We start from the raw sequence: 12,903 nt of genomic DNA, 5'->3' as shown, positions 1-12,903 counted from the left end.
AGGTGCTTCTTCATGGAAAAAGTTGTTTTTTTTTTTTCCTAATAACTCAGTTAATTTCGTGCCTTCATACTCTTTGAAGTGATCCAGTTTAAACTTTGTAAACAATTTAGAAAATAAGGAATATTTTGGGAAAAAATGGTAGTTCTGGTATTTTGAACCAATGCTGAATAGGTGAACAAGAATGCGAATTAAGTAGCCCTTTATGTAAATTTTTTTTTATTTTATTTTATTTAATGAACATAAATTTCCAAAGTACAGCTTATGGATTACAATAGCTCCCCCCCCATAACTTCCCTCCCACCCACAACAGTCCCCTCCCCCACTCCCTCTCCCCTTACATTCACATCAAGATTAATTTTCAATTTTCTTTATATACAGAAGATCAATTTAGCGTATATTAAGTAAAGATTTCAACAGTTTGCACCCACACAGAAACACAAAGTGTAAAATACTATTTGAGTACTAGTTATAGCATTAATTAAACACCTAAGAGTAATTGTGTACCTTTATGTAAATTAAGTGCTGAGGTGAGTTTAAGTTTAGATATCTGGAATCATATTTATGCCGCTAATTTTCTTGATAAACTTTTTTGAAATGAAACTTAAGTTCATCGCAACTCAGGATTTCCTACAGATTCATAGTTAGAATAATTACTGTGAAACGAAATAAAGAGAAATTAAAATTTGGTCCTCTTTTTTTATACCTGTGCCAGACACTGGGCTTGAACTTGAAGTCTAGATAGGCCACGAGGTGGCACTGTTAGACCAAGTACCCATGTAAAGTGCTGTTGTTGCTGGGAAAAAAAAGTCACTTTAAAAAACAAATCACTTTATTTCAAAAGCCATGCGTGTGTATAAAGACTGCAGGACGACCCCTGCTTACTTTGGTGTCTTTATCAGGGAATTACTGAGTGTAAAATGGAAACTTCCTGGCAAGGAAGCCCCTGAAGATTTTGGAAACTGCTGAAAGACATCCAAAAACAAGTGTCCAAAGCACTGGTGAACAATTGATTTTGATTTCTTTTAAACCAATATCTTTGAATTGTAAGTAAGCTTTAATAATACAAATAAATAATCATTAAGTAGTATAATATTGTTGGAAATATATCCAAAATCCTGTTTGGTATTTTTTGATTTCATGATGGAGGAAGAAAAACTTGGGTGTTTGCTGGTATCCCAGCCAGTAAGAAATCCCTGAGAATGAACTAGTCACTTCCTGTACGGCAGAAGATGTTTACAAATACTTTGTTGTTTTCATCCACTTTGAAAAGCTTACTTTGAGGTGATTACAAGGAGTGAAGTCAGAATATGTGTTCTGGACTATCTTCTGGGCAGTAAGAAACCCATCTAGATATTTACTCTTTTGCAGTTTAAAAAATTTCACTTTGAATTTGGAGATCATCATGTGCATGCTAGATCAGCGCCTCTCCTCATTTAATCTTCCATGTAATTTATTATGCAAGAAAAGAGTCTTAGGGGATGAATTTGGTTTTCTCACTCATAAAATGAGGGTAATGACAGTACTTGCCTCATAGGGTTTCTGTGAGGAGTAAGTTATTACAGGAAAACTTGACAGCTGTCGCACATGTTACTGAGCCGTGGCTGCGGGCTAAGAGCAGACCTGCAGACAAGAACTCCTCTTTCTCCTTGGTGAGCTTGGTAGTACCCTAAGACCTCCCGAGTCATCTGGGTTAGCCTGGTTTTAATTGTTACGTGAGCTTAAATGCAATGACCCGGGCCTTCTGGAAGGGTTGTTCCCTGTTTCACGTTTACACATTCCAGGTTAACCTCATCTTTGCCGCGTTAATGAAGTTTTAATTTTGATGTAATTGCTAGCTGGGCATTGAAGAAATGACAAAGTGAAGAATTCTAAGGGTGGGCATTTGGCCTGGCAGCTGAGACACTAGTTACCCCCACCTCCCCCATCAGAAGACCTGGATTTGGTAACCCAGCCCGGGTTCCTGTCTCCAGCTTCCTGCTCACTCACACCCTCGGTGGCAGTGGGTGGGTCCCTGCCACCCACCAGGGACACTTGTATTGAGTTTCCGGCTCCCAGCTTTGACTCAGCCCAGTCTCAGCCATCATGGACATTTGGGTAGGAACTCTTTCTGTCTCATAGAGAAATAGATTGATAGACAAAAGATTTTTAGACACAGCCAAATTAAACAAATACCACAGAATGTGAATTCCCTACAAATTGAGATATAAAGTAAAAATCTATCTGTGTTGGATCCAGATCTTCCTAAAAACTACTCTTTTTCACCTAATATTATGCTTGAGCCTTGGAAGTAAAAATCAGAAGGGTCTACTTAAAAACTTTCTCCCACCAGAGTTTTTCGTAGTACAGGGATACCCTGCAAGGGTGATACTCTCAATTCCCCTTTTATTTCGCTGCTGCAATGCTTTCTGAAGAACCCTAAGTAAAATTCACAATTTACATTTGTTTCAGTTAGGACAGATGATTCAAAGGTTAAAATGGCATCCTAGCCATGTAATCATTGAGAATTTACTTCCTTGGCCCTTCTCAAAAATATGTTTAAAAGAATCTTAAATCCGGCTCAGTTTAAGTTGAATTGTAAACCAGAATCTTGGAAGTTTTATAGTGAGCAAAAATGACATTGCATCAAGATTGCCACCACAGCAAAACTGTTCGTTCACCCATGAGGAAATGGGACCCGCTCCATAGCCCTATGTTACAGTCGGTTTCATCCATGTCAGATATTTCAGGCACACTGCTGAAGATCCCATTCTAATAGTCAGAATCTAGCCAAAAATAGTTTTTAAAATTCCCCTAGATTGTCTACATTTTGATTGGCTTAAAATGTCAATGAGTTTGAATTTATGTAATAGGAAAAATATAGGACACATTCATTTTAATGTGCTAAGGAATTCAGCAAAAAAAAAACCAACTGGTACATATGTGCAAAGAAGGCATACTCTACAACCGTTGAAAATCGTTATATAATGCTGGTAACTTGGAAGGGTGTTTGCCGTGTAGTAGATGAGAAAACTTAACATTGATACATATGGTATGGATTAAATATAGTATTTATTATGGGGGGAGAAAGCTAGCGGTACATAGCACCAAAATATTATTAATAGTTAATTGTAGTTGGTGGGATTATTTATAATTTTATTTTCTTCTTTTGTTCATATTTATCTTCTTTTTTAAAAATTTATTTATTTGAAAGTTACAGGGGTGGGGGAGAGACAGAGGCAGATCTTCCATCTGCTTGCTGGTTCATTCCCAAATGGCCACAACAACCAAGGCTAGGCCAGGTTGAAGCCAGGAACCAGGCGTTTCATCCGGGCATCTCACGTTGGTGTGGGGGCCCAAGCACTTGGGCCATCTTCCACTGCTTTCCCTGGCCATTAGCAGGAGCTGGATTGGAGGTGGAGCAGCCAGAAATGGAACCGGCACCCATATGGAAGGCTGACATTGCAGGCAGAGGCTTTACCTGCTATGCCACAATGATGGCCCCCATTTATTTTCTAAAACTTTTTTCAAAGCACTGGAGAAATATAAGAAAAAGTATTACTTTTAAAATCCTGTGACAGTGCACTTAGTTGAGTGTACGTTCAGGAAAGAATTATTGGATTCTCCTGTGTCTAGACTTCCAGAGACATTAACATGCTGGCACCGTGCAGTCTGCAGGGGCAGGCAGGACCGTTGTCTGAGACGTTTCTCCTGATTGTCTCGGGACCTGTATAGAAGCTGAGGGCTCGCTAGGAATACTACAGACCTCTGCCACGTACCGCAGGGTGACCTCGCTGAGCCTCTGCCTCTGCTGAAGACCAGCAAACTGAAAAAATGTATTATTAGGGCCAGTGTTGTGGCATAGAAGGTTAAGCCTCTGCCTGCAGTGCCTGCATCCATGTGGGCACCTGTTCGAGTCCTGGCTGCTCCATTTCCCATCCAGCTCCCTGCTATGGCTTGGGAAAGCAGTGGAAGATGGCTCAAGTGCTTGGGCCCTTCTACCCACATGGGAGACCTGGAAGAAGCTTCTGGCTCCTGGCTTCAGCTTGTGCTGCCCAGCCATTGCTGCCATTGGGGAGTGAACCAGATGGAAGATCTCCCCTCCCCCCTTCCTTCTCTCTTTCTGTAACTCTGCCTTCAAATATTTTTTGAAAAGTATTATTAATGTTTGGGAAAGATCTTAAGTTGTTGTTAATGTTCTTTCTCACAGCTAGATTCCTTTTGTCCTTGGCCTTTTTCCTTGCCCAACATTTGAGCATGTGTTCAGAGCTTAGGTTTTAGAGCAGTAATTCTAAAGTACTGGCAGTTAACAGTTAACGACTTAATTGGAAGTTCTTGCTTTTGGTTCTTTGAGATTATTTTGTGTCTTGCAACTGTATGCTTTTAGATGGATAAGAATAACCAAATGAGGTCTAGAGAATCCAGATTTAGAGGTTCCATTTACTGTGCATCATTCATTTTCTTGGTTTAGTTTGTCTTTGACAGTGGAGAGTATAGGCAAAAAAGATTTGACAGAGTGTCTCTCCTTGCATTTTGCTGAAGTGTATGGTGCATTGCTGTCTGAGCAGAATTGCTACGTAGCCATAGAGTAGTCATCCATTTGAACCAAGAATATAGCACTTAGTCTTACTTTTCACAATCATCTTTCACAATGAAAAACAGTACATCATGGGGCTGGTGTAGTGCTGCAGCAGGTCAAGCTGCTACTTGTGACGCCAGCATCCCGTATCTGAGAGTCAGTGCAGGTCCTGGCTGCTGCACTTCCAATCCAGCTCCCTGCTAATGTGCCTGGGGAAGCAGCTGAATATGGTCCACGTGCTTGGGCCCCTGCCATCCAGGTGGGAGACCCAGATGGAGTTGCAGGCTCCTGGCTTCCTCCTGTCTCAGCCTCAGCTGCTGTGGTCATTTAGGGAGTAAACCAGAAGATGAAGAACTCTCTTCGGCTCTTTCTGTGTCTCTGCCTCTCAAATAAATAATAATTATTCAAAAATAGTAATTATTGTGTATGGTTATTGATATTAGATCTATAAAACTAATTTAAAATTATAAGTACAGTATATAAGTGTATGTTTTTTGAAGATTTATTTATTTATTTGAAAGGCAAATTGACAGGGTGGGGAGAAGGTAGAGAGATCTTCTATCTGCTGATTTGCTCCCCAAATGGCCACAATGGCCAGGGCTGGGCCAGGCTGAAGCCAGGAATCTGGAACTTTATCAGGGTCTCCCACATGTGTGGCAAGTGCCCAAGTACCATCTTCTGCCACTTTCCCAAACCGGTGCTAGATGTGGGATGCCGGTGCCATAACCCCGCTGTGCCATGGTGACACCCTCTCTCCATTTGTATTAGTTCTTTTTTTTTTTTTTAATTGTACAATCTCTCTCTCTGTTTTTCTTTTCTTTTCTTTTTTTTTTTTTTTTTTTTTTTTGACAGGCAGAGTGGACAGTGAGAGAGAGACAGAGAGAAAGGTCTTCCTTTTGCCGTTGGTTCACCCTCCAATGGCCGCCACGGCCGGCGCACCGTGCTGATCCGATGGCAGGAGCCAGGTGCCTCTCCTGGTCTCCCATGGGGTGCAGGGCCCAAGGACTTGGGCCATCCTCCACTGCACTCCCGGGCCACAGCAGAGAGCTGGCCTGGAAGAGGGGCAACCGGGACAGAATCCGGCACCCCGACCGGGACTAGAACCCGGTGTGCCGGCGCCACAGGCGGAGGATTAGCCTATTGAGCCGCGGCACCGGCCTTGTATTAGTTCTTAACCATCAAGAATGCTGTTTTGATAGAGTGACCTAAGTTTGAGGATGCAGAGTTTGAGAGACAAATGTAAAAGAATATTAGAACTTCCCATCAAGTCAGCGAGACAGGCTCCCACCGAACCCTCGTTGTGTCGTCTGGGCTGAGACAATCGCAGGTTGGTGGTAGAAGCGCTTGCTGCTGAGATCTCAGTGCTTCACCCCAAAGAGTGACGACCCCTCCTCGTGGAGTGTCTCGGGCAGTGCCACGGAGCATGTGGTGAGTGGGTGAGTGAGGACTTTGGATGTTAGGCTGCGCCAGCTCCCTGAGCCCTGAGCCCCAGAGGTGTGTTTTCAACAGTCCCAGTGAGTCAGCCTCCGAGCCGCTCCGTGGACGCTCCACTGCAGACGCTGTCTCTCAGGAGGCAGGCGATGCTGAGCCGCCAGCGTGCCAGCTGGGGCGTGGCTGTACCCACGGCGGACTGTGCACTCCGTGGACGCTCCACTGCAGGCGCTGTCTCTCAAGAGGCAGGCGCTGCTGAGCCGCCAGCGTGCCAGCTGGGGCGTGGCTGTACCCACGGCGGACTGTGCACTCCGTGGACACACCACTGCAGACGCTGTCTCTCAAGAGGCAGGCGCTGTCTCTCAAGAGGCAGGCGCTGCTGAGCCGCCAGCGTGCCAGCTGGGGCGTGGCTGTACTCACAATGGACTGTGCAAGCCCTGGGCCCCGTGGGTTTTTCCCTCCTCCAGGAACCGGTTCTTTCTCTTTCCTGAAAGTCTTCTCCGCCCACTAGGTGTCACCTCACTGCCAGGAATGGCTCTGTTAACCAGGGCGAGCCGTGCTTCATTCAGGCTCTGTTGAGAACAGCAGGGGACAGGGCTCAACCTGGGAAGGGTGAGAATTGTTACTTACTGGGTGCCTGTTACACGGATAGTAAGTAGGTGAGCTGGGGCACAGACCCAGGGGGTGCAGCTGCAGACGCATCTGGGTGCAGTAGCCACACCCTCCTAAGGGCTGTCAGCAGTGGGAAAGTCACCTCCCGGGGCAGGGGGGTCCGTCTCTGTCACATCTCCTCCCCACCTCTAAAAGCAGCCTTCACTGGGGAGGGGATCCAGCCCCCTGTGAGTCTTGACAGCTACTGGTTCACTGCTCGCATTCCTACGGTGCGTCTCACTCTGCTCGTGGAATGGTTCTCATTAAACAGTCACTTTGGTGGATTCCAGGGCGTCTGCTGGTCCCTTTCCAAACGCCTGGCCCTACAAGCTCTTCCATGAATAACTTGACACCACACGATGACTCCAGAGGTGGTCGTGCGTGCTTTTCGGCCCGGGGGAGACAGTAGGCCCCTTCAAGCTCACTCTCCTACTGCAGAATCTTCAGAAAACTCAGCCGTTCACTCCTGACCATTTGTCCCAGGAAAGCGAGCACTTAAACTCACATAAAAATCTGCACACAAAACCTGGAGACAGCCAGATGTCCTTTAGTAGGTGTTCCATACTGTGGAATATTGCTCAGCCATAAAAAGGACAGATTATGCTACCCATGACCACCTGGGTGGGTCTCCAAAGAATTATGGTGAGTAAAAAAAGCCAATCCCAAAGGTTCCATTTATACAACAGTGTTGAAGTGACAGAATTGCAGACATGGAAGAGAAAGTAGTGGATTCTGGGGATAAAAGGTGGGGTTGGAAGGAAGTGGGCGTGGCTATAAAAGGGTAACTTACGAGCGCTCCTTCTGGCTGTGGTGACCGTCGGTATCTTGATGTCAGTATTCTGGTTGTGATGTTGAACCTTAGTTCTGCATTGGGGGCGGCTGGGTGAAGGGTACACAGGATCTCTGTGTATTATTTCCTACCAGTACATGGGAATCTGCAGTTATCTCCAGTTTAACTTAAAAAATCCTGGGGTGGGCATTTGGTAAGTGGTTAGGATGCCGCTTGGAACACTCACATCCCATACTAGAGAACCGGGTTCAAGTCCCAGCTCTGCTGCCAGTTCCAACTTCCTGCTGCTGCACACCCAGGAGGCAGCAGGTAATGGCTCAGGTAGTTGTACTTCCTGGGAAGTACATTAGCCAGCAGGTGATGGCTCGAGTGGTTGGGTCCCTCTGGGAAAGAGCCGGGAGGGCACACAGGGTACTTGTGGGCTCTGCCTGTGCACAGAGGTGTGGCCTGAGCAGGCCCAGCGAAAGCAGGCAGGGGCAGCACCGCGGAGAGGACCGCGGCTGGCCTGGGGCTTGACGTTCCTGCATGTGGAAAAGGAGGGGACAGTCTCAGATTTAAATGCCAGCATCCGAGATAGATTAGAAATAGTCTTTCCTAACTGTACCCTAAGTGGTTTAAATAGAAGTCTTGGCTGCTTTTACTTCTTCCCCCGTTATGAATAGTATTTCATTTCTAAAAAGTGCTTCTGTGGACTAGTCTGGAATCTAGCCTCCATTCATAATGTGAAAACTATGCGTTCTGAATTCCAAACAGTGAGCGAGTTTCAGAGTCCGGGCTGTGCTCCCCGGATGGCACGCGGTTGATCCTTTCCCCTTGGTCTGTGTGCCCGTGCCGTGCTGGCCCGCGAGCAGCTCCTCAGGGAGCCCCTCTGCTCGCCCGCCTGCCGCTGCAGCGCTTGTGGGTGCCTGACTGGGCCTCACCCACGGGTGCCCTGCTGAGCGTCTGTCTCAGCTCCACAGAGCGACAGGTTCTTCACGCCCCCCTCCCCGCCCCCTGTTGGCACTGCACTTCCTGCCGGCCCGTTGCTGGGTGTTTTCGTGGAGGCTTCTTAAGAATTCAGAGAAACTGCCGGGCGGGCGACCGCTGGAGGAAAGATCTAATCTCCAGGCTGACGCGAGTGTTCTCTGCCGTGGGCTTCCTCGCAGCGCGTGAGACCTTCAGTGCACTGTGGTTTGCAGATTCAGTGCTTGATCAGGATGCAGAACGTCGTCTGTCGCCGGGCTCGTTAGATGTGAGGGTAAGGTCAGCAGTTTCTCAAGGACACAAAGCAGCTGACAGAAACACTGCGCCGCTTCTCACCTGAAAAACAGACAGGCAGGCCTGTGTTCTCCCTGAGCCCGCAGTCAGAGACCGGCCTGCAAACCACAGGCACTCGTAGCTGTGTGTGAATCGTTATCTGTTCTCGCAGAACACACTGTCTCTTGGAAAGCGCTTGATAGCTGGTATCTTCTCCGTGAAAAGGTTTGCGAGAGCTTTGTCTTTCTCACGAGCCAAGCCAGCAACTTCTGGAGGGGAAATGGGGAGACTGCCCTCAACCAAGCAGTCGTTATTTCGGCGTGCAGATCCTCCTCAGTGACTTCGCTCTGTGATCGTTGTGTAACATCCTAATCCGCAGTTTATTTTTACCATGAGCTCTGTAACCCGTAATCATAAGCAGATTTTTCCCTTATTTGGAATCATCCTTAACAGCTCCTCACCCTCCGCAGCCGCTGACTCTGACGCTGCGCTCAGTGTGTCTTCTGTGTTACCGGCCAGCGGCCCCCTTCTGCCTGCCACTGCCTGGGCTCAGCCTCGGCATTTCTCGCCTAGGCTGTGACACTGCCTGCTGATGCGCCTCCCTGCCTCCCGTCTCGCCCCTCTGTGCAGCCGGCCATCTAATGACTTGTAAGACTGTGCTGCGTCCTTGGCGTACAGTCCTTCGGTGCCTCTCACTGACAGTCAAGTGTACGGAGAGGGAATAAAGTCCATTAACAGCGCCGTGCCCCTGCTTCCCACAGAGGCCCATGGCAGCCTCATAGTGCAGTGAAAGCAGCCAAGGACACAGGGACAGCAGCTCTGCTGAGAAGCCAGGCGGAGAGGACCAGGGGCCGGGGATCTCAGCAGACTCTGCAGACACGCCTTCCTGAAGCCCCTGGAGGTCAGACGCCAGAGGGCCTTGGTCAGGCGTCCGCTTTCAGCCGTGTTCCCAAGAAGCAAACTTTCCCGATGAGCTGTGCGGGCCCCCCCAGCTGTGACCATGCTTTTGCATTCCTAGGGAGAGGGAGCCATCCCTCAAACTGCGTCAGTCTCTGCCCTTCTCTTTGCCTATTTTCTTTCTTTCCAATTTCCTAATAAAGTTTGTCTTGACAAATTTTGACTTGTTCTTTAATGAACCAAGAGAAGAGAGAGGTCCAGTTGTTTGCCCTGTGGTAAGCAGTGTTCTGAGAGTTCAGGCATGCCAGTGGGCCAAGTGGTATCAGCGAGAGGTGCGGGCAGACTGGCGAGCCTGCTTGGTGGGCGACAGGAGGCCTCACGGTGACACAGCTGAGGCTGCTGCTCATGTCCTACCTCTGTCTTCCCAGGCATAACTAACTACCTTTCCTCATCGCTCGTCTTCAGACTTCACCTCTCACGTCTTGGCAAAACCATATAATGAGATAGGCACAGGCAATGCACAATAGGATTAATATTGTAAAAAGAAGGATAATCTGAATTGGCTTCTTAATATTTCTAAGTTTTAAATTCAGTTTGTTACTTTGCTTGGCTTTCCTCTTTCTATGAGCACTTGAAATTTAGGCTGCACACACAGTGTTCTGGCGGGTCCGTACTGACAGCAAGCTGTTTGATTTTTTCCATGCAGGTAGTTCTGTTTACCATGCAGAATAGCTTACGAACAAGGAGAAGCAAATATGTGAAAAGGAATGACTTTGTGTTAAACAGGAATTCCTGTGAGCACTAGCGTTTATATAAATGTAATTCTTTGAAGTTTAAAGAACAGGTTATGTGTCTTCTGACAGTACTGTAAACTTATCTAAGCAGTGCTAACCTGTTTTAAAATTTATCCTATTATTTTATTTGAAAGGCAGAGAGAGAGCGAGCGAGATCTTCAGCCTGCTGGTCCACAACATGTGGGCATCTCAGCCAGGGACATAACCACAGCCCCAGATACCCACTCCCATTTAAAACTATCTGATCGTTTGACATGGTGAAAAACAAAAGAGAGCTTTACAGTAAATTTACTTGCAATTTTGACTTAGCAGATGTGACGAAAATAAAACACTTTAATGGAAAATAAAATACATGAAACTATCTGGTTTTGGTAACATAATTTATTAGAGGCAGGAGGCCAAGAAGGATAAGAGGTCGTGCTTTTGTAGTGCTGTACTCTCCGGGCTTAGCTCGGCTTCCTCAGCTCTCACTCACCTCCTGTTCCATTACAGGCATAGTCCATCTGCCACATCAGAACCATGTCCTACGTTTTTGTAAATGACTCTTCTCAGACGAATGTACCTTTGCTACAAGCGTGTATTGATGGAGACTTCAATTATTCCAAGAGGCTTCTGGAAAGTGGCTTTGACCCAAATATCCGTGACAGCAGGGGCCGAACAGGCCTGCACCTCGCAGCAGCCCGGGGCAACGTGGACATCTGCCAGTTGTTGCATAAATTCGGTGCTGACCTTCTGGCCACAGATTACCAAGGAAACACAGCGCTGCACCTCTGTGGCCATGTGGATACCATCCAGTTCTTAGTTTCCAATGGACTCAAAATTGATATTTGGTAAGTCCTCTGTGGTTCCCCTCAGTCCCTCAACTGTTGTCTAATCTCGGAGTCCATTGACTGTGTTTCCTCACTGATCTGTTGTACTGACAAGCTCCAAAAGGCATTGAAGATGGTGAAACCTTGTTAGGCAGGTGAACAAGGCACTGATTTTAGGCACAGATTTTTCTATGAAGACAGTAGCCAGTTTCTGCTCATTAAAGGTGTAGCGTAAGGCTAGGGAAAGGGCAGATCCAAGCTCAGGTTTGTTGGAACCCCATGGACGGGACTGTGTTTGCTATGTCAACTCACTTAGCCTCCAGAATGAGTACTCTTGTGGTAGGTGTTACCTTCCTTTGACAGAGGAGTTAGTCCACACAAGAAGAGTTAGTGTCACAAAGCTCACACAGCTTGTAGGTGACAGACTGGAATTTGAAACTGGTTCCAGGACTCCAAAGCTTGCGTGCCTTCTGTCACATAATATACCAGGTTCATAACCCTCTGGGGTCCAGAGTCCTTTTTAGACTGGACAATCTGAGGAAGTCATGGGGTTTTTGTTTGTTTGTTTGTGTTGGTGATACACAGTCCTTGAGTGGGAAAGGTTCAGGTCGTCTCTAAAACTGAGCTCGGCCTTTCGGTTACCGCTATGTGCCGTCCTCATTTATTGTAGCGCCGCAGTGCCCCTGGATCCGATAAGACAAGATAGGCTGCACGCAGAAGTCTGAAATGCTCCAGATTATAGGGCCAACATGGTGCCCACGTTTCACATTTTTGAAGCATTCACATTTTGAATTTTAGGATCAGGTCTGCTCCACCAGTAAAGTGTATGCAAATGTCCCAAAAGCCAAGGCAGTTCTGTCCCCAGCACTTCAGAGAAGCGGTACTCAGCCTGTGAATGGTTCTGTTGCCACAGGACAAAATGTGGCTGGAGTTTTCTGCAAGATTCAGCGTGATTTGGGTTTTCTTCTGTGATTCGTGTTAAATAACAGTGAACCAAAGAGGCTCCTTTGGTTCTTTCTTTCTTTCTTTTTTAAATTCTTGGCCTTTGTTTACATATACTTTCCCATAAAATATAAATGTCAGATAAGAGTGAATCCAGAACTGGACTTTCCAATTAATCTGCTCTTCTGTTTACTGCCCTTTGTCCACTCTTTTACCTGCATATTCTCTTTTCCCTTTTCCTTGGAAGGAAAAAAATTAATGAAAATTTCAACTTCTGGCTTGGACTTTGGCTCTGCTTTGTGTTTTACTCTGAGGTAGCAGGCCCGTCCCTGTTTGGCTGAGATCTATACAAACAGGTACTAACAATATGGTGTAACTGCTATCATGGCCTCTCTATTCTTACTTTTGTTTTAGCAACCATCAAGGTGCTACTCCCTTAGTTCTGGCAAAGCGCAGAGGAGTGAATAAAGATGTCATCCGATTGCTGGAGTCTTTGGAAGAACAGGAAGTGAAAGGATTTAACAGAGGAACACACTCAAAACTGGAGACCATGCAGACCGCGGAGAGCGAAAGGTACCTGAGACGGAATGTTAAGGAGCATGCTGCTTGTCCCGGCCGGGTCCTCTGTGCTGGCCCTGTGAACTTTGTGCTCGTTTGCTCTCAAGTGCAGGTTTCTGATGGCCTTTGAACTTGATAGAAAGGTCCTTATGGCTTTAGAGCACAATTGAGAGATCACAGTTGAGAAGCTGTTAGCAGAAAATACTGCGTCCCCACATCCACATAATGTTCTGTTAGCCA

At 46.7% G+C, this 12,903-nt stretch overlaps 1 protein-coding gene across 7 annotated transcripts in view; it reads left to right on the top strand.

Moving 5' to 3' along the window:
• The window catches only part of ANKRD46 (ankyrin repeat domain 46), a 42,794-nt gene that overhangs the window by 16,263 nt on the left and 13,628 nt on the right, over nucleotides 1-12,903 (top strand). For 6 of the 7 annotated variants that reach the window (XR_016236536.1, XM_089336399.1, XM_089336398.1 and 3 more), the window contains 2 exons: nucleotides 10,847-11,184; nucleotides 12,520-12,678. Coding sequence is in view for 6 of the 7 variants with exons in the window: in XM_089336399.1 (XP_089192525.1) it covers nucleotides 10,874-11,184; nucleotides 12,520-12,678 (470 nt within the window). In the remaining variant the exon portion in view is untranslated. Of the gene's footprint in view, nucleotides 1-899; nucleotides 1,044-10,846; nucleotides 11,185-12,519; nucleotides 12,679-12,903 lie in introns of all 7 variants that reach the window. The other variant, XM_070075370.2, reaches the window with a different exon arrangement.

Source organism: Oryctolagus cuniculus, chromosome 6 (assembly GCF_051225735.1).
Source record: "Oryctolagus cuniculus isolate XC-2025 breed Fujian yellow rabbit chromosome 6, ASM5122573v1, whole genome shotgun sequence".
Lineage (NCBI taxonomy): Eukaryota > Metazoa > Chordata > Mammalia > Lagomorpha > Leporidae > Oryctolagus > Oryctolagus cuniculus.
This window is presented reverse-complemented; position numbering and strand designations above follow the sequence as displayed.